Here is a 21,908-nt window from a genome sequence, read left to right on the forward strand (position 1 = left end):
CAGGCCCCGCCTCGCCCTCGCTCAGATTGTAGACCCCGCCCTCTCCCGCCTTGCCCTCAGATTGCAGGCCCCACCCACTCCCGCCTCGCCCTCGCTCAGATTGCAGGCCCCGCCCTCTTCCGCCTGCCCTCAGATTGCAGGCCCCGCCCTCCCCCGCCTCGCCCTCGCTCAGATTGTAGACCCCGCCCTCTCCCGCCTGCCCTCAGATTGCAGGCCCCGCCCTCCCCCGCCTTGCCGTCAGATTGCAGACCCCGCCCTCTCCCGCCCCGCCCTTTTCCAAGCCGGCAGTGACGTGTCCCGCCCCTCCGCCGCGGGATTCAAACTCCCGGAAGCGGTGTCCGGGCTGGAGAGTTGCAGGGGGTCTGACGCAGCGGCGCGAGCGCTGTGTTTGGTCTCAGGTACTGAGTGGCCCCGGCCTTGGCGGGGGAGGGTGGAGAGGACAGCCGGGGCCCGCAGCCCCAGGGCCGGACTGGACCGCACAGGAGGCGGCATCGGTGGGCGGATCACGGCCTCAGGACTCCGGCTCGGCTCGTTGGAATTCATGCCCGTTTCCTGAGAGACACCACGCTGGGTGCCAGCCGACCTCGACCGTCATCCTTTCGATCCCTTTCAACTTTGCGGTATTGTCGCTTCCCTAACAGAGGCATCGGGAGGCCAGCGACCTGACGCAGGTCTCCCGTGCGCTCGGCCTTTTGCTATTAACAAGAGCTTCTCTTTGTTTTTATTTTCCTGTTCCCCCCCCGCCCCCATTCCCGTAGACAATTGGTGCGATTTACTGAATGGAAAGGCTTCTTTGGTCTCTTCCTGACCAGAATGTCTTAGGTCCCTCCAGTCCAGTCGGAGATTTCCGAGCATCTGTCTTTCAGCTCTTGGATGAAAAAAAAAAAAGTAATAATAAAATACAGCTCTTTTGAACAATTATTGACTGAAAAAAAATGTTGGGAGCAGGTATCAGTGACTACCAGCTTGTGTATGTGTGGTGAACTCGGTGGCCCTTCTTAGAGTTAAGAGAGGGCTTCCTGAAGAAGATGCCACCGGGACTGCTGAGTTCCTGAAGAGAACTTTATGAATGAATGGAGTGGAAAATACTGGGAAAGGAAGGTGGTAGAACTGGGTGGGAGCAGGGTTGCAGGTGGGCAAGAGTGGGCTAGGTCGGTCTAGACCAGAGTCAGGAGCCCGAGTCATTTAGGCAGCCTCTGCAAACGTTAGGAAGCAAATGTCCTGAGGGTTCTTCCAAGTTGTGTTGATCTGTGTGTCTTCCATTCTTGGCTCAATGACTTGGTAGTTCCCTTTCTGCCAGTCCAGGGTATCAAGTCCTCCCTGTGACACCAACAGAAGCCCAGGGAGAAACTTTTGTGGTAGCAGGTTCCTGAGACATAATAACTGCATTTGCCTCAGTGGAGTGGACAACCTGCCTTAGTTTTTGACGGGATGATGGGCAAAAATCGAGGGTGAATGCTTTGATGTAGACTTTACTCGACTTTGTCTTTACAGTTCTATTATTTTTAGGCTGATTTCATGCAGGATGACCTTACACCGACTACCCTAAGTGGATCTCCCTGTTTCTGTTGGTCGCTTTTATGACTATGATTATTTCCCCTTAGTGTTCATTAGTTTGAGACTATGTCAATCTGTGTTTCTGTTGTTGTAGTCTGTTGCCTGCCTCACTGTCCGGAAGGCTTCCTGGCTGCAGAGACCTTGGTGTCTCCTCTTCCTCCTGTTGCTTTAACCAGCTTATACCCAGTCCCTGTTGGGCTACCTGGTAAATAGGCTTTGTAGTAATTTGTTGTTGTTGTTGTTTAAACAGTTCTGTGCAGTGCAGGCAGCCCTCAAACTCCATATGCAAATGAGGCTGTCCTTGAACTGGTCGTCTTGCCTCCACTTCCTGAGTATTGGTATTATTGGCATGCACCCCCATGCCTGGCTGTGTAGTAATTGTTGAATGCATTAATGGTCTCTTTTTTTAGAGTCCTTAATCACACTGCCATCATTTTTATCTCAGGGCATACAAGGTAGAAAATGTTTGTTTGTTTTTAATCTCCTTATTGGAAAACTATTTTATACACTTTGTACAGTATATTTTACTATACATTTGGCTGCTAGAGTTTGTATTACACATTTGCTTCTAAACTGTCATCTAGTACTATTAGCAGATATGAAGCATATCCTTACTTCTGTGACTCCTTAATTCCTTTTCTTTTTTTTCTTGAGACAGGGTTACTCTGTGTAGCTTTGTGCCTTTCCTGGAACTCTCTGTTGCCCAGGTTGGCCTCAGACTCACAGAGATCCGCCTGACTCTGCCTCCCGAGTGCTGGGATTAAAGGCGTGTGCTACCACCGCCCAGCTAATTCCTTTCATCCCGAAATCTCAGTATTATACCTCTTTTTCTATAAATGTCTTATGTTGGATTTCCTCCCTTCTTCCCTTACTCTCAAAAGGCTATTAAGATAGAGTTCAATTAGACATGCCTTCTAAAACAGAGGACACATGTTAATGACTTATAATGCCCATAAACTCAAAATTAGATTACCACCAGCTTTTTATTCTTGGGTATATCTCCTTGAAAGTATGAGGTTTGGGGACCCTTCCATTAATTGTAAACAAAAACTTTCTGTTAGTTTATAGAACATTGCCAGGCGAAGTGGTGCATTCCTATAACCCCAGTACCTGGGAGGCTGAAGCAGGACGATTGTGAATTCAGTGCCATTCTGGTTACATAGTGAGTTCCAAACCAGCCTGGACTATATCAAGAGATCTACTCTCAAACTGAGGTTTGTTTTTTTTTTTTTTTAGGATCATTACAACGCCCAGAAACCTTCCTCAGTTTTTTTTTTTTTTTATGGATCCCACTGATTTGTATAAATCACTTCTGTTTAGAGCAAATAGACTATAAAGGTCTCTTCCAGACCTGAAATATAAAAGTTTAAACTCAGACTTCAATTGCATTTGAATTTAAAAATTGTATTTATTTATCTATTTTTCACAGATCATTTCAAAGATGTCTTCCAGAAGTCCCAAAGATTTAATTAAAAGCAAGTGGGGGTCAAGGCCTAGCAGCTCCAAATCGGACACCGCATTAGAGAAATTTAAGGGAGAAATCGCAGCCTTTAAAACATCCCTGGATGAAATCACAAGTGGGAAAGGAAAAGTGCCCGATAAAGACAAATGCAGACTTTTGGAGGTAAGTGGTGCAGAGTCCTTTAAAGGTGCACACATTCTGGAAAGCCGTGCATTTGGCTCTCTGATGCTGCCTTCTCATTCTTCTGTGTCCTTGTTTGACCTGTTCTTTCTAGTTCTAGGAAGTTGATCTTGAATTTGGAATCTTAAATTCCTACTTTGATTTTACCAACCTTCAGACATACTTTAATTCGCTCTTTTAAAATGTTATTGAGTATGTGTTTTGAGGTTATCAGATATTAAGTTGTTTCAGAAATAAGACATCGTGATGAGTAGTTTTGTACCTTTAATATAATGCTGTGATCTTATGATCTGTTTTTCTTCCTTACTGTAAAAAGATTTACCTTATTTTATGTGGATGAGTTTTCTCTGCAGGTATGTATGTGTATCATATGTGTGCCTGGTGCCTGCAGAGGTCAGAGGAAGGTGTAGGATCCCCTGGAACTGGAGTTTGGATGGTTATAAGCTATGATATGGGTGCTGGGAACTAAATATGGTTCCTCTGCAAAAGCAACAAGTACTCTTAACTGCTGAGCCAACTCTCCAGACTCAGACCCTTACATCTTTTGTTGTTGTTTTGTTTTGCTTTTTCAGATAGGGTCTTGTGTAGCCCAGGTTGGTCTGGAGCTTGAGCTGTTTGGCTGAGGATGACCTCAAACTTCTGGTTCCCCTCCGCCACTTTAAGTGCTGTGATTATAGGCATGTGTCATTGCACTTAATGTATTCTTTCACATATTGAAACCAAAGTAATAAGCTAATCTGGCATTCATCATGTAACTTTTTGATTATTTATCTTTTTTTTTTTTCTTGGTTTATTCGAGACAGGGTTTCTCTGTGTAGCTTTGAGCCTTTCCTGGAACTCACTTGGTAGTCCAGGTTGGCCTCGAACTCACAGAGATCCGCCTGGCTCTGCCTCCCGAGTGCTGGGATTAAAGGCGTGCCCCACCACCGTCCGACTGATTATTTATCTTAATTACATTAATATTCTTTTTTTTTAAAGATCTATTTATTTATTATGTATACAATGTTCTGTCTGCACATATCCCTTCAGGCCAGAAGAGGGCACCAGATCTCATTACAGATGGTTGTGAGCCACCATGTGGTTGCTGGGAATTGAACTCAGGACCTTTGGAAGAACAACCAGTGCTCTTAACCTCTGAGCCATCTCTCCAGCCCCAACATTAATATTTTTGATAAAAATTTGTTATACAGAGCCGGGCGGTGGTGGCGCACGCCTTTAATCCCAGCACTTGGGAGGCAGAGCCAGGCAGATCTCCGTGAGTTCGAGGCCAGCCTGGTCTCCAAAATGAGTTCCAGGAAAGGTGCAAAGCTACACAGAGAAACCCTGTCTCGAAAAACCAAAAAAAAAAAAAAAAAAAAATTGTTATACAATATCAGTCTGTTTTGTGTTGTTACAACACAGTGCTACAGACTAGGTAATGAGAGAGAGAGAGAGAGAGAGAGAGAGAGAGAGAGAGAGAGAGAGATTAGTTTAGCTGCAAAGTCCAAAAGCACAGAGCATCTGATAAGGGTCTTCAAGCTGTGTCATCGAATGAAATAAGGCCAGGCAGGCATAGGAAGTATATGGGGACCAGGGCTGAATTCATTGGAACTGATAAGTGACCCACGACAGCCCTGTGAATCCACTCATGGGGTCGTGCTCTCATGACCCCATCGCCTCTTACATTGGTACAGTGAGGGTTAAGTAAATTTGAGGAATCATAGTCAAGCCGTAGCATGCTGTGTTTAAGATTGTAAAACATACTGGCTTACTGTTTATAACTTTTTATTGGCTATTTAACTTGGAACTGGATGGTATTTCCATGTTTTTTGGGATACTGGAAGAATACTGTGACATTCTCACATCTTCGCTTTCCTATATATAGTTGAAGAGAAAATATTTTCTCAAATATTTCGTGATTTTATTTACTTATTTTCGTTAGTTCACTAAATTAAAAAAAAAATCTATGCATTTCAGATACCCTGAATTGTTTATCAATTTCAAAGTATTAAATAGTGTTCAGGTTTCCTTGTAAACGTTTAGAAACCCATTTTAATCATTCATCTTGGCTGCCCTGTTAGCCTACTCATTCTGACGACTGTTTTTATCCTTCTCTCGTCTCTTTCCCGCTTTTGCCGCAGTAATGTGATAAGCATTGATTTAGCCTCCTCCCCCCACCCTTGACACAGATGGGTCTTCCTCTGTGTCTGCCTCTTCAGGGTGTGTACGTGTTAACTACAGCACAGCTGCCCTTAATGTAAGGGCTGTCCTAGCATAGCACTGAACTTTAGCTTGTATTTTTGGTCCTGATATCATAAAAATCAAATTTGATAAGTAGTAAATATTTTATAAATGCTTCATAAATGTGTGGAAGTGCATTGTTTAGCTGGATGCTTGACTTGGCTGAGTTCTAAGAGTCTTCTCAGTTTCTATTTAGAAAATTCAAGTTCTTGAAGCTGAGAGAGAGAAGAATGTTTATTACCTCACAGAGAAGGACAGAGAAATACAGAGACTCAAAGACCAGCTGAAGGCCAGATACAGTTCTTCCTCATTGCTTGAGCAACTGGAGGAGAAAGCGAAGGAATGTGACAAGAAGCAGCAGTTGCTGGAGTCCTTATCCAAAGAGACAGATGTCCTGAAGAAGCAGCTGTCCGCCACAACCAAAAGACTTTCTGAACTGGAAGACAAGGCCTGTACCCTCCATCTGTCCCAGGTGCTAAGACTTTCTTCAGAGCTTTTTCCTGTCTGCTACAGTTTATAGTTCTTATGAAGAATAATGAGTTTTTTAATGTTTGTGAAATGATAGAGAACCTTAGTGCACCTACAGATCACTTCTTTTTGGTTTTTTAGTTGAGTCTTCTTCCATAAATTAAAAACAATGCAGTTCCCTGCCCTCCCACACTGTTGTTTCACCCAGAAGACTATTCAGAAGACAGTCTGCACTGTAACTACAAAAGTCAAGAAAGATTTTGCTGAGATTTTATTTCAGTAGTTTGTATTATATAAACATTAGGTTTAAGTTTTGGGTTAGTTTTCGTATTTGAGATAAAAAGTTATGATTTCACATCAGTAAAACCGAGCTAAGAGCACTGATGATGCCCTATGATAATGATTGACCAGGTGCCTTGCAGAAATTACCTATTGGCCAAACCTTTGGTTCTTTTGGCATTTGAATATTACTGTCCATAGAAGAACAAGTTTGAGTTGTAACTTCTCAGTGGTGGAGTGCTGTATTAGTTACTTCTCCTGTCGCTGTGTTTAAGGGTTTGTTCTGGCTTATGGTCTGGGGATCGTTCTGTCATGGTGGGGAAGGCAGCAAGAACAGGGGGCCTGATGGTTACTCAGGAAGCAGGGGAGAACAGGAAGTGGAGCCCTGCCTTTAAAGCTCCAAGGCTGACCCTCGTGACCCACATCCTCCAGCAAGTCTCCACCCCTAAAGGCTCTTCAGCCTTCCCAAACAACCCCAGCACCCACATTCGACTTTCCTTATGGATGCTTAAGAAAAACACCCAAATCCCCCAAACCCTGAAAAGCAGGATTTTTAGAGTCTGCTGGTTAGTCTGGGATTATTGCCACTCGGTTTTCCTCTATGGAAGAATGAAGAAAGGAGAGCTGTTATGAAAGTATGTTTTGAGTTCCATGCAATCTATTTGAAGAGGTACTTATTAATATTATTATAGTCTCCCAAATCTGAAACTTTTTGAATGTTATCAAGTGGGAAATTTCACACCTGACCTCACATGACTGTCACAGCCAGAATCCAGGCACATTAAATGTTTTGTGTAAAATTGTCTACAGGTAATGTGTACATGAAACAAACGGCCTGGCAGTGGTGGTGCATGCCTTGCACTCGGGAGGCAGAGGCAAGCGGAAAGATCTCTGAGTTCGAGGCTAGCCTGGTCTAAGGGAGTTCCAGGACAGCCAGGGCTATACAGAGAAACCCTGTACTAAAAGGAGAAAGAAAAAAAGAAAAAATGAATTTCACATTTAGAGTTTAGTCCCATCCCTTTTTAGTTTAGGAATACTCAACCTATACTAAAACTTTTAGTCTTTGACAGTTTGGTTTATTTCTTTGAAATAGCAGAATTGTTTGACTCCTTTTGGTGAAAACTTGGTGGGCTATTTATATGCACTAAAGGTTCTGGGGATTGTGGGATCCAAAAACTCTCAGAATAAAATTAGGTCTGAAGTCTCAGGGTTTCCAGATCACTTAGGACAGGGGTTCCCAACCTTCCTAATGCTACCACTCTTTAATACAGTTCCTCATGTTGTGGTGACCCCCAACCATAAAGCTATTTTTATTGCTACTTCATATTTTGCTACTGTTGTGAATCATCATGTAACTATTTCTGGAGATTGAGATTTGTCAGAGGGGTCGGGACCCACATGTTGAGAACTGTTAGCTCAAGCGCATTCCCAGGGAATTGAATTCTGTCCGATGTCCCTTGGTAATTCTCACCTGGCTTAGTACAGAGGTGAGTTTGGGATGTCCAGAGAAATATTTTGTACTTTTATGGAACTAAGTATAATGAAACTTGTATTGTTGAGTGGATGGTGTTAACTGATGTTGGGTTATTTACAGAGCATGCCTGCAAACTGCTTCAACTCATCAATGAGTAGTATTCATGAAAAAGAAATGCAGCTGAAAGATGTAAGTTGTTTGTTTGTTTGTTTGTTTGGTTAAACAATGGATAAAGAGGACTAATTCATATGTTCTTAAATTTCATAGAAATTGGAAGCATTAGTGTTATGATTTAAAAAAAAACAAATCTAGTGAGGTAGGAGAACTGAGTGTTTGAGATCATTGTCAAGGGTATCCATAGACTAGAAAGTTCTAGAACTAAGCTTCCATCTACCTTAGCAGCATACTTTTTCACCCACATCTAATTTGCCCAAATGGTTGCTCATTATAATGTAATTTAATTTATGCTTTTCTTTTTGTTTATCTATTTGTTATATATTGATTATCGTCAAGTCTTTCTCTGAGAATAGTTGGAAAGGAAACACATGTATATTCAGTAGTTCTCTAGAATTAGACGTGAGGGTTACTTTAGATGTACCAGAAAGGTTTATTACTTCAAACTTACAAATGGACAAGTAAGTTTTGCTGGAAATTGGATAAACTGAGGGCACAGGACTATTTGTATTTTTTCAGGTTTCAGATTAAATATGTGAAGTATAAAGTTGTTGATTTTAATTAATAGATCACTAGATAGCTATTCTGATTACAGAAACATTACCTGTGTGTCTACAGGTGTGTCCACCCTGATACTGATAAGAATGCCCTTAAGATTCCTGTTTTGTTTAATCTAGCAAGTGTCCCTTGAAGCCTATTTGACTTTCAAAAGAAGAATTTAAATATCTTGAGTGTCTATTCCGGGTGCTATGGTACCTTTATCAAAGTGTTTACCTGGAGGTTATTGAAATAAATATAATTTTAAAAATTATTAAATGGGTTTTATTTTACAGTGAATTTGGCCCCTCTGTGCATACTAGTACCTACTGAGTAGATGCATGTATTTAGGTAATTTACCTTGTACACCTTTCATTTTCTCATTGTTTACTTCTGTCATGCTGAGTTTCCAGCCACTTCTTGAAATGAATAGCCTTTCCTCTTCTGCTTCCTCTGGCTGGGCGCTCTGTTTACATGAGAAAGACTTACTCAAATGCAGTAAAATCAAACTCAATTCACCTTCAGGCTAAATCTAAACTGAGTGGTGTTTATCTAGGTGGTTTTCTTGAAATGTAGATTTGGATTTAATGGGTCTGGGGTGGGGCTGTACCTCTGGCCTGCTGTTGCTGCTGGTCCCAGGAGCACACTTGGATCATTCTAACTTCTGAAGAGCTCCAGACAGTTCAGGCCTGGTTTCGTGAAGATCTCAGCAAATCTTTGAGGAGGAGGAAAACTGGAGTTGGCAGACTTGGAGAGTGGGAAAGAGACATCTCACTCACTCCTCATCTACACTGACATGTTCGCCTTGTGAGAGCTTGGAAACTAATTCCATCTCAGAGTTCCCAGAGAAGTGCCTAAGGAGGCTTATCTTATTAAGAATTAGTGTTAGTAAAGTAAAATAAGCTTTAGAATGCATGTGTATGTTTCTTATTTTTCAGCCACCATTTAGGTCTCTCAGACAGCTTGAAATAATTACCTGGTGGTAATTGTTAGATTTCTTAGGCATCTTAAAGACCCATAAAGGCAGAAAGGGAGGCGCATCTGACCTTAGGCAGGACCATATTTATTGATAGGTGGTTGAGCCATATGTCCCATAAATAGGTGGTGCTCCTCTACTTCTGTCACACCTGATTCAGATAGGCCACAGGGCCAGTGAAAGGTCCTCAGAGCTTTCAGCTAACTGGCCAGTGGAGAATTCCAGAGTTCTCAGCCTATCTTAGCCAGTGGAAAGCTCTTGGAATCTTTGACCAATATGGTGATTCCCCAAACCTAACTGGGGCTCCTCCAAGTTAAGTGTAATAGATTACCTTGTCCCTCATAGCATTTGGCTGTGTGGCATGCATGTTTTGGAAGGGACATGAACTCACTCACATGGGTGATTGTGCCATACATCTCACAGCATGCGGGTGCCTGAGAGAATGCCCATGGAAAAAGATAGGAGGCAGAAATGACTACCATGTGTTTCCCTGCCTCAGTCCTCCTTCCCTTTTGGAGTTGGCTTGCCTAGCTGGGAAGTATAATCTTTCTGCAGGAAGCTATCAGTAATGCCATAGATGTTGTCAAATATCAAAACTGTTACCATTTTTGTACTAACTATACCAACCAAATAACTAGCTGAAAACAGTAGGCATGTCTTGGTCTTAATGTTACAAAATTGGATTTTCACTTTGTCTTAGAGAAGATATGTAATTTTAATATTTTTTTATTTAGAAAATATAAATTATTAGAAGAGTTCTACGAATGAGAATGATACTTGTATCACTGTTATACTCTACCTAAATGTAACCATTTGTCACATTTTTAATCCCGTTTTTGTGTTTTTCTCTTACCGTTCACCTACACAAATACACAAAGTTCTTTTTCTGAGCCATTCAAGAGGGAGCTGCACATATCTGTAATTATTTAGCCCTACCTACATATGCATTTCTTATAGCTTAAACAGGAACTTAATAAATTTAACATGGACACAATACTTCTGGTTAGCCTACCGTCCCTAATCCAGTCTTATCAATGAACTCACATGTTTTATTACTCCAGTACAGCTTGCATTTTGAAATTTTTATCCACAGAGTACTTAGCAGATCCCTGGCCAAAGGTGGAATGCACTTCCATGCACTTCACATTTTTTTAAGGTACATGTTAGTACATGCCTCCTGTATGTGTAGATGACACAAAGTTAGAAGAAATAGCTAATGTGATGATGTCTCTAAAAAGTCAAACCCATATCAATGTTCAATGAGAGCTTTCTAATCTGATCATTGATAGTAGAAGAAAGGGTGGATGCATATAAAAGAATTGGAGAGAAAATCAATGTTTGCTTTAGCTGGGCATGGTGACTTAGAGATATAATATTATGCTTGAGAGGCTGTGGCAGGAGGATCTCAAGTTCAAGGCCAGGCCAGGCAAGGCAGAGGTAGGGGCGAGAAGAGCTTACTTTGTTAAGTAACATCGCCATCGTGTGGCTTTTCTGAGTATTACCTCTTAAGTCTTTTCTTTAAAAAGGTTTTTGTCTTTAATTACTGTTCCATGTATATGTACATTTAAAGAATATAAATACAATTTGATGAGTTCATTTTTTTTTTTGAGACAGGGTTTTTCTGTGTAGTTTTGGTGCCTGTCCTAGATCTTGTTCTGTAGACCAGGCTGGCCTGGAACTCACAGAGATCCGCCTGGCTCTGCCTCCTGAGTGCTGGGATTAAAGGTGTGTGCCACCACCGCCAGGCTGATGAGTTCATTTAATGTTACCCACATGTATATGTTTTTAGGGTTCATCACTTGATATTGGATAGCCAGTTAGGGGGGCTCATCTCTGGGAAAGACTGGTTCTTCCCCAGCAATTGTAAATTGCCTGTAACTGAAATCTTAAATTTTTAATTCATGTGCTTGAGTCAAGTATCAACAGGTTCATTTGAAAAACACTGGTGACCATCTAATGTAGATTTAAATTATTTGTATTGGTACTTCCTAAAGATGGACAAATATAAAGTTTGATAGAAAATTAGATGTCTTTACTATGTAATATTGTAATTTATAGGTAGTTAGATATGCACATGTGCTCTCTGGGTCACACGGTGTTCTTTTGTTTTTTTTTGTATTGTTTGTTTGACACAGGGTTTCTCTGTATAGTCCTGGCTGTCCTGGATCTCCCTCTGTAGACCAGACTGGCCTCGAACTCACAGAGATCCACCTGCCTCTGCCTCCAAGTGCTGGGATTAAAGATGTGTGCCACTGGGCCTGGTAACATTCGGTGTTCTTTAGAACTGAATTTGAGAATGAGCTGGAGGTCCTCATGAGAAATCAATCCAGAGTAGCTTGGCCACCGTGAAAGAATATTAGGCTTAAGGCATACATCACCATGTATGTGTCTTTTGGGACCCTTTACCCAAAACATTTAACATGCACATGGTATCAGGTTTGGAGGTGCATGACCTTTTTGCACAAATAATTGTTAAGGCGTATTTCCAGCCTCTCAGGATCGTAGAACAAGAGGGGACGATTCTTTCCTATTAGACCGAACAAGTAGATTGGATAGGAGTTGTAATCTCATTGTATATTTATACTCCTTTTATTTTGATTTGGTTAAGTTTCCAAGAGTCAACAGTGAAGGATAGAGACTTAGAATCAAAGCTCTTTCTAGACGTGAGATTGGAACAGCTCACGTGTGCATCTGCCCCAGGGGCATTCTGGTTCCCAGGCACTGATGTGTACATGAACACAAAGGGAGCTGTGTGTGGGAGGCGGCAGACAGACAGAATGAATCCCCTGGAAACTGACCCTCCTGTACTCTAAAGGGACATGCAGTGGCTGCCTGTGAGTAGTTTATAAGTCATAAGGTATTGTGTGTGTTGGAAAAGATAATGTCATAGGGACTTCCTTACACATTTTACGATCGGGGCTTTTTATTCTGCTGTTGATTTTTCATTCACTCTAAGGCTCTGGAGAAAAACCAGCAGTGGCTTGTGTATGACCAGCAGCGAGAGGCCTACGTTAAAGGACTTTTAGCAAAGATCTTTGAGCTGGAAAAGAGAGCAGAAGCAGCCGCTGCTTCACTCCCACAGCAGATGAAAAAGATGGAATCAGAAGGTACTGAGCTATAAAAGGGCTCTTTTGGGATAAGCCTGACATTTTCCAACAGGAGTGAGTCATCAAATTTAGATTTTTCTTTTATGTAGATATGTGTTAGAAAGTAAAATAACATCATGTCCTTTACGCTTGAAGTAAGAAATAGCACTTGGCAAGTCTGTTTCCTTCCCCCTTGTTTCCAGATATAAGAGGCCACAGGTGAGAGAGCCATCCATCACAGAGTTAGTTCTGAAGTCAGGGTGATTTTCCGTACATGAACACCTTTCCCCTTCAAAGTTCTTCTCAGTCCCTCCAGAGCTGACCTGGGCACCAATTTCCTTTTGCGGGGGTAGATGGGTAGGATGATGGATTGAGATAAGGTTTTTCCACATAGCCCTGGCAAGTCTGGTACTTAAAATGTAGCCTAGACTAGCTTCCAATTCAGATCGGTCGTCCTGCCTCGGTCTCCTAAGTGCTGGTATTATAGGTGTGTGCTACTATACTTGGCGTTAGTCGTCATTTCACTTTGCTTGCCTTTGGCTCTTGTATCAGATCCAGGAGAAAGAACAGGCCGTGTAGATGATGCCTCAACCATTTAATCCTTGCTGTGAGCTTGAGTAGTTACCCATGATGCTGTTTCTGCCCAGTGTTCTACAGTTTCCCTTACATTCATTTCCCCAGAGTTAGACAACATCTCTTAGAAGGTGGGCCAGGAAGAGTCATATTTAACAGCTTATAAAGAAATAAGCTTGGCAGGCAGTGAGCTAGGAAGAAAAGATCTACCATCTCAAATGCCAGCCATAGCCCCCACCTCCTGACTCTTTATTTTATAAGCTGAAGAAATGCTGAGGTCTCATTTGTAGGGATATGTTTGAAGTTTTAACTTCTTGGGATATTACAAAATGCATTGTAATGTTGTTTGTTACAGTTTATTTTAAAGAGGAGAAGCAAAAATATGATCATCTCTTGGAAAATGCCAAGAAGGATCTTGAAGTTGAACGACAAACAGTAACTCAGTTGCGTTTAGAACTTGATGAGTTTAGGAGAAAATATGAAGAAAGTCAAAAAGAAGTTGAAGATTTAAATCAGCTGTTGAGTTCGCAGCGAAAGGCAGACATCCAGCAGCTGGAAGAGGACAGACATAAGACAGAGAAGATCCAGAAGCTCAGGGAGGAGAGCAGTGTCTTCAAGGGAAAACTGGAAGAGGAGAAGAGGAAGTCTGAAGAGCTCTTATCTCAGGTGAGCCAGCCACTGAGGTCTCTGTTCTTCAGATTTCAACCAAGGGTCAGGGAGCCCAGACCACCGGGGAGCGAGCAAGGAACAGAACCAGTCCCTGCCTCCTTTGGGCATTCATAGTCTAGCATGGAAGCAGACCACGAGTTAGTACTAAATAAACAGATAAGCCAAGGAAACCAAAACAAGATGATGTGAGAAGAAGAAACGGGCTGTGGCATTTAGAGACTTGACGGTGGGATCCCGCACAATGACTCTGGGAATCCCTTCAGTGGAGGACACCACACATGCGAAGGCTTGAGTGAAGAGGTAGATTGTGTGCGAAGTAAAGGCAGTGAGAGGAATCCACTTGATTCCTAGGCTGTGCTCATGAGTGTGCTGATGTGCTCAAATGAATTCCCAGAGTCCCTTAGAAAGAACAGTGTTTGGAATTCACAGCTGGACTGTAGACAGAGTACATGCCTGCAGCAAAATGCTTGTCTCCTGTAACTCACAATGTTCACTAGTCAAATTTTGTGTGGGGCAACTGAGTAATATGAAAGCGTTTTGTAAACTAAGTAGATGCCAGTGGAGGTTATTGCTACTAAATTGTAATTTTTAACATCCTGCAGAAGTTGAGAGCTGAGGAAGAGTCAGTAATCCTAATATCTTCTTCCTTCGTCTTCACTTTGCTAAACTTTGACCTGTAGGTGTGAGTTGTGACATTTGGGAAAGGTTAAACAGCTAAAAGGAAATTTTACTTCCCTTTTTGACACATCCCTCCTTGCTATCCTACCAAAGCCTCCAGGAAAGGGGTGTGGCCACACAGAGCAGTGTTGGCTGCTCAGGGAACTCTCATTCGGGATGATACTGCTCATCCTGCTTAAGTGGAATGCCTCAAATAACCAGCTGGGATGACTCATCCCGCTCAGTAGGTGTTGTCCTAGTTAGAAGTGGGGCTTGCAATGTAGTTCCTTGTCTGTCCCAGGTCTAGTGAGGAGAGGCAGGTGAGATAATGCTGGCTGTCTTTGCATCCTCCAGGTCCGAATTCTCTACGAGTCTCTGTTAAAGCACCAAGAGGAGCAGACCAGGGTAGCTCTGCTGGAGCAACAGGTACTTACTGGGCATGTTCGGAAGTCCATTCAGCTGGTAAAAAACAGAACTCCAGTGTTTATACTGTTCTATGGAGAACGACTTGAAAGTTATTGAACAAGATGGTTTTCTTAGAGACTCTGTACCACTCACATATTCTACAGCTGTTCTTAGCCTAAACCAGATTCTTTTTTTGTTTGTTTGTTTGTTTTTCGAGACAGGGTTTCTCTGTGTAGCTTTGGTGCCTGTCCTGGATCTTGCTCTGTAAACCAGGCTGGCCTCGAACTCACTGAGATCCGGCTGGCTCTGCCTCCCGAGTGCTGGGATTAAAGGCGTACACCCTAAACTGGATTCTTAAAGGTGTGGTGGCGGTTTTCCTGACAGGTTGGCTTGGGCAAATGTTGCTCTTCATGGCTGTAGTTCCTACTCTAGGCTAACAGGGTCTCTTCCTAGGTCACCCTGTGAGTTCAAGCAGAGTGGACACCATTTATTCTCACAATGTATAGTAGAATTTCTTAATATATTTCAAACCAGGGAGTAGCCATCTCCCACCCCCACCAAAAATTCCAAGAATGTGAAGGAATAACTCCAGCAACTTCTTAAACTGCCCTCCACTCATCCATACCTTAGGCCTTGGCTTTGCTAGTTCATAAAGCAGCTCTTTAGCCATAAACTTCCTTTACTAATAATCTTGATATGCTCAGATGAGTTCTTGATAAGCAGGCCCAGCAAGTATTCTCTTGTGCTAATAAAGACTAAACAGTCAATAAAGAGAACTAGGTGTGGTGATATTTTATCTGTGTCCCCCAATAAAATTTATCTGAGGGTCAGAGAAAAAGCCAGCCACTATATTAAACATAGAAGTCAGGCAATGGTAGCACACACCTTTTTTTTCCCTCAAGACAGGGTTTCTCTGTGTAGTTTTGGTGCCTAGCCTAGATCTCGCCCTATAGACCAGGCTGGCCTCGAACTCACAGAGACCCACCTGGCTCTGCCTCCCGAGTGCTGGGATTGTGCCACTACCCGGCTTCTCTCAGCTTTTTTTACCCCAGTATTTGGCTCTGGGTTTTTATTAATAAGACCGTTTAGCAATTTGTCTACGACTGGGCAGGATCTACCAGTTTTAACTGCCTTGTCCTCACATATTCCAGATGCAGGCCTGTACTCTAGACTTTGAAAATGAAAAACTTGACCGCCAGAATATGCAGCATCAACTGTATGTGATTCTTAAGGAACTCCGAAAAGCAAGAAGTCAAATAACACAGTTGGAATCCTTGGTAAGTTTTGATGGCTAATATAAAACTTATTCTTCATTCTCTTTTTCTACTTCTCCATTGATGTGTCAGCTCAGTTCCCAAACCAGTAATAGAGCCTCAAATGAACTTATCTCAAATCATAGTTGCCTCCTCTGTGGCACCTAACCTTACAGCATCAGTGCAGGACTCAGAAGGCGGGGCCTTACGAAGCTCTTGCTCATAGTTACTTTACCGGTGTCTGGGATCATCTCCTGCCCAGGTTGGGCACTGCCATTCTAGAGATGTCCAACAGTACTTTGCATAGAGGGCAGAAGGTAGAAAATAGGGCATCGTGGCATTACTTTTTCATATTTCTAATGAGTTTGTATGCATTTATGTGTCTGTGAATGTGCCCAGATGTCCCATTAGTGCACATTTATATATTGTCCTTGAACTGCAGAACATTTGGAAATGGAGAATATTATAAACTCCTAGTTTCTAAGGGAGAGGAGAAAAAAGCAATTGTTAAAGTAATTTATAACTTGTATGTTAATAAAATAAATATCTTCATAATGTGCTATAAAATATGAATGTTTAAGCTTTCTTGACTATTCTAAATTCTCTTTAAAGAAATGAAAAAGCCAAGTCTCAAAGGTATGTAGCATCCTGGTCATCTGTGTATGTAACCTATCTGAGCTACTAAAATTCTCTGCTGCTCTCCATTCTGTGTAGGATTTCGTTGCTGCTCTCTTTTCTGCATTATGATTTTACTCCCCAGGATGTGAAACACTCCCCAACGAACATCTCCATCTTCCCACTTCAACCTCCCAGGTGCTGGGAACTTTGTACTTCTTTATTCCTTAATTTACTTCTGGCAAATGTATGCACACTCTTGAAAATGTCATGATAAATCCCATTATTAAATTGAATTAAAAAAGTAATTTTTTTTTTTTTTACATTTGACTCTGTGCCTTAAGCACAGGCTGTCTATATGAGCACTAACTCACTACTTTCCTGAGTAGTTACATTATCCAAGTTATTCATGACTACTTATATGTTACCATTAAAACAATAATGAACAGAAATCCAAACTAAGCTCCCTGCAGGGCTGAAGCATACAGAGGGTGCACAAAGCAGTTGAGACTCTCCAGCCCTCAGTCTTCCGTTCAAACAGTGTTCATTTGAAATTTGTTTTGCAGAAGCAGCTGCATGGGTTTGCCTTCCCAGAGCAATCCTTCCCACTCCAGAGAGAGCCTGAAAGCAGAGTGAAAGGTTCCTCACCTAAAAGCCCCACTGCTGCACTCAACGACAGCCTGGTGGAATGTCCCAAGTGCAGTGTACAGTACCCAGCCAATGAACATCGAGACCTGCTCGTCCATGTTGAATACTGCATGAAGTAGCAGAAGTGCTCCTGCCTCTGTACTGAACAAGTCCACACTGTATCCTATGTTTGTTTATGGGCACTTTGAATCACAGATTACACCTCTTGTATAAGAAGCTCCCTGTCTGCCCTTGGCCTCTGCCATATGAGGGCATCCTTACGTTTTTCTGGCCACTTTACGTTTTCTTTGTAGTGATACCTTCCTGAGCCGCTTCATCATCAGGCTGCAGTGAATGTGGTGAGCAGCGGGTACCCAGACGACTAGCACTTCACACTTTTCTTCTAACTGGCACTTCACGCTGTTCTAGATTCAATGAACAAGAGCTATTTGGGTTATTGATTACGGCTTAAAGCTAAAGGCCAGCAAGCAAATATTTTATGCTTCGGGGGTTTTCAGAGAGTCAGACGGTAACTAACCGCAGCTCTTACTGTGCTGATCCTTTTTATATAAATGCTTGGTATACTGACACTTCCAACGTGATACCTCTTGCTATTGTCCAACAGTTACTAGAAAAATCAGGGAGTTTTGTAATCTTTATTGCTGTTAACTCTTCTAAGCACAAAGCAGGTTTTGTTTGAAGAATGCCTTTAAGTAGTTGCACATTTTCACTCACATTTTCTGACCATAACTTTGACTTAAATTTCAGTAGCACAGGTCAGTTCCCTAAAATGCCAAAAGGAACAAAACAAAATTATTTTGCCTCCTCATTCAGTTTGCAGGTCTTTTATTATAGCTTGATTGGTTTTTGTTTTTTGGCATTCTCAGAAATAGGTGAGCGGGGTAATTATCCAATATTTGTTTTCTGAATAGATATTTTTATATATGCTTCATGTAAACCAAAAGGTGTTATTTCTTCAGATTTTCTAACTTGCTTAAACCTGAGCGACTGTTAGCAATATGAAGGAGGAAATAAATGTATTATTTAATAAGTTCGTGTCTACTATGTATGTATGTACATATGTTCTTAAGATCTCTAGTCACAAAGTGGTATTGGGGTTCTGGATTGACACACATAAGGTGACGGGAACTGAGAGACACCAGAGCCATGCTGTGAGGGAGGTCAAGGAGGTGGAGGTGTCTCTGCCGACCAGGCTGCAACTCTTAATAAATACTTTTCTGAGCTGTTTGTTACAAAGGCAAAGCAACAAGCCTGTGAAGGAATATGTGATTTTGGCTTTTGAATTTGGGGGGCATAAAAACTGTACAGATTTGTTAATGTAAATAAATTTTTGCCTTCGGAGTTAATAATCCCATATGTCTAGTATCTTCAACCTTGGTTGGAGGAAAGATAGAGAAGTACTTTTCAGTTAGATTGCTCTTACTCTGACCCACAGGGCTATGCCAGAGGCCACAGTATTTCATTCTAAATGTGTGCTATAAGAAGAGGTTTCTCAGCCGGCGTCGGCGTCGTCGTCGCACACCTTTAATCCCAGCATGGTGGGAGGCAGAAGCAGGCGGCTCTCTGTGAGTTTGAGGCCAGCCTGGTCTACAGATTGAGTTCCAGGACAGGCTCCAAAGCTACACAGAGAAACCCTGTCTCAAAAAACCAAAAAAGAAAGGAGGAGGAGGAAGAAGAAAGAAGAGGTTTAGATGATTAGAACAGGAAGAGTCCTTTTTTCCTGGATCATGTTACAGAAGCAAGGGTCAGTCAAGCCATTAAGACCTGAAATCACTTGAAGGGTCAAACAGTTGTTTTTCTTCACTGACTGTTTTTTATGGCACATGGCCGCCTGTGCTTAGGCCATGTTGATTCTGGAGGATGGTGTGCTGCTGCGCCAGAGACCACTAGCTGTTGAACACTTATTCCTGGTTGCCGCTCTGTGAAGTGTTGACTGGTATCAGCACCATTCAGAGACTAAGCAGGACACCCAGGGTCATCACCGATGTGTGGGAATGCAGTGTCTACGGAAGGATCCCTCATCCCTCTTTTACATTATATTGTTAGTCCCAACAAGCACACACTGGGGCTGTCATTCCAGGAATCTCCCCCTCTCCACTATGCCATGCAGGGTGGTACACATATACGATCCTAACACTCAGGATGCTGATTTATTGAGTTCTAGTCCAGTCACTACATAGCAAGACTGATTCAAATAACAAAAGACAAAAAAAAAAAAAAAACCCTACAGGAAAAACTATTTTATGCATCATATATACAAATTGAGATTTTAAAAAAATATTTGAGATTTTATTTTTATCTTGTATTTTTGAGTGTTTGCCAGCATCGATACCTGTACATGTTTATTATGTCCACAGAGGCCAGAAGAGGGCATCAGATCCCTAGGACTAGAATTTCACAGGGTTGTAAGGTGCCATGTGTTTGGGGGATTGAACCTGGGTCCTCTGGAAGAGCAGTCAGTGTTCTTAGCCACAGAGCCATCTCCCTATCCACCAAATTAATGAATTTTGACACACATTCTTGTAACCATCAGCCAAATAGACATACAGACTACAGCACCATCCCTGACAGTTTCTTTACTCTGGTTTCAGTCCAGAAGCCCTTCCTCACAGAGGCAATCTTGTGTCTTTTACCATGCACTGGGTTTGTAAGGTTTTGAAGTTCACATATATGGTTTTACATATTTGGATCTTGCTTCTTAGACTCATTAGTGCTTTCAAACTCTTCCATGTTTTTATTTTTTAAATTTTCATTACTTCTTTAAAAATTAAGGTTAGTGTAGTAATGGGTTTCATCATAGTGTATATATATATACATATACCTATATATAACACTCTACTTTTTCATCATTTATCTCCTTCCTCCTGATAGTCTTGCAGACCTCTGCTTTCATCCACATATATTGCATTATTCACTTTCTTTCCATTCTTAAGATATTTTCCTCCTTTCTCATGATGACCTGCACACACACAGACATTCACACACAAATACATTCAGTTCCTCCATGTACATATAATTTGTTTTTTAATAGCTGAATAACATTCCATTTTCTAAACACACTATATTTTTATTAATTTATTATTTCTATACTTCTCTTGGTAGGAATTGGCATCATATCTTGTGTAAGTGTTGTGCGTATTTGTTTGTTAGTGTTGGTGATGTGGGAATCAAACCCAGAGCCTTATGCATGCTGTGTGTGTACTTTATTGCTGAGCTACAACCCAGTCCCCTTATGCAAGTATTTTTGAGGGTCTCTCTTTTCATTTCTATTAGGGAGATACAATGGGTCACAATAGGTGATATTTATCCTTACTGACAACTATTCAACAATATTTTTCAGTGACTAAAGGAATTCTTTTTTCCAATGACCCTCCACAGGGACAAACCATGTACACAATGGTCAGTGACCTCTGCAACAATTTTGTTATAAATACACCACTGATTTCTTAATGTCTCTACATAGGTGAAAACCTGAGGCCCAGAGGCAACTCCCAGTCCTCAGGGGCACGCTGTGCCCAGCTGTCTGTTCCTCTGGTTTGTTCCAGCCATATTTTTAGAGTGGAAGTACTTCAATATCTGCTTCTCAGGGGCCTGGTGGGCAATGAGATGGGGCAGCTGCTACAGTGGAGGCTGGAGGTGCATGTTCTCAGGGGGAGCTGTTTATCTAAGAACAATGACTGCCATATGGCCGCATTAGTTAACTCTTCTGTTGCTTTAATACAACACCATGACTAAGGCAACTTCTAGAAGGAAGCGTTTATTTTGGCTTATAGTTCCAGAGGGGTAAGCATCCATCATGGGGAGGCTTGGCCTTAAGGGGCAGGGATGACAGGAAGCTGACAGTTCACATCCTAACCACCGGCACAGAACAGAGAGGGCAAACCGGAAGTGAAGCAATATGGTAAGCTCTCAAAGCCCACCTCCAGTGACATGCTTCCTCCAGCAAAACTATACCTCTCACACCTCCCCAGTCAGGGCCACCAGCAAGGGACCGAGTATTCATATACTGGATGGAGCCTGTGGAGGACAATTCTCAGCGAAACCACCACAATGACTTAACTTTTAGTTTTTTTTCTGAGAGAAACCTGAAATTTCAAAATATGGAACCTCCCACAAAACAAAACAAAACAAAACAAAACAAAACAAAAACCTCGCAGTTTGTGACTTCCAAAGAGTTACTTGCCTGTGGGAGACCAGCTCCCACTTTCCCCTCACAGGGTCCTCTTGAGGAGGATGAAGTGAGAAGTATTTAGATAAAAGGATAGAGGGAAGAGACAGAAACACAGGACAGCCTCAGGAGGGCCTGAATCCTTATCCGCTGGCCCCTCCCGGCTCTTCTAAAGAGTTTTTATAGGAATGCCAAGGGGTGGAGCAAAGACCTTTCCCTAGCTCAGCCAAGTGCAGACCCTTCCAATCACCTAGTAAGCATGCACATGGTCAAGCAATCTTCTAATACAGCCCTGCTGGGTTAAACAAGCTCAGATCTCACTAGGAAACCTTTGTGGGCCTCCACACTTGCCTGCGATGAGAAGGAAGCCAAGGAAAGTACAGGGTTCTTGCCTGCCGTGTGAGGTTTCCTGTGTCCACTGCAGTCCAACAGGTGCTGTTTGAGCAACACAGCAAATACAGCCCTCCCTAACCCTCCCTGCCACCTGCCATCTGGCAGCTGTTAATG

The 21,908-nt window shown here is 42.2% G+C and overlaps 1 protein-coding gene across 19 annotated transcripts; it reads left to right on the forward strand.

Moving 5' to 3' along the window:
• The first annotated feature begins 278 nt into the window (after window positions 1-278).
• On the forward strand, window positions 279-18,263 carry Cep55 (centrosomal protein 55). Of its 19 annotated transcripts, XM_076562967.1 has the most exons (12): window positions 334-398; window positions 759-888; window positions 1,652-1,762; window positions 2,619-2,771; window positions 2,987-3,181; window positions 5,616-5,891; window positions 7,761-7,829; window positions 12,284-12,434; window positions 13,342-13,652; window positions 14,667-14,738; window positions 15,869-15,994; window positions 17,152-18,263. In XM_076562967.1, exons 5-12 carry the CDS (start codon window positions 2,999-3,001, stop codon window positions 17,350-17,352), a joined length of 1,389 nt encoding a protein of 462 aa, XP_076419082.1. In that variant the 5' UTR covers window positions 334-398; window positions 759-888; window positions 1,652-1,762; window positions 2,619-2,771; window positions 2,987-2,998; the 3' UTR covers window positions 17,353-18,263. The 19 variants fall into 19 exon arrangements, with proteins under 19 accessions (XP_042118999.2, XP_006976699.3, XP_076419122.1 ...); XM_042263058.2 differs by lacking the exon at window positions 759-888 and having other exon boundaries at window positions 303-398; XM_042263056.2 differs by lacking the exon at window positions 759-888 and having other exon boundaries at window positions 334-620.
• The last annotated feature ends 3,645 nt before the right edge of the window (window positions 18,264-21,908 follow it).

This window comes from Peromyscus maniculatus, chromosome 1 (assembly GCF_049852395.1).
Source record: "Peromyscus maniculatus bairdii isolate BWxNUB_F1_BW_parent chromosome 1, HU_Pman_BW_mat_3.1, whole genome shotgun sequence".
NCBI lineage: Eukaryota > Metazoa > Chordata > Mammalia > Rodentia > Cricetidae > Peromyscus > Peromyscus maniculatus.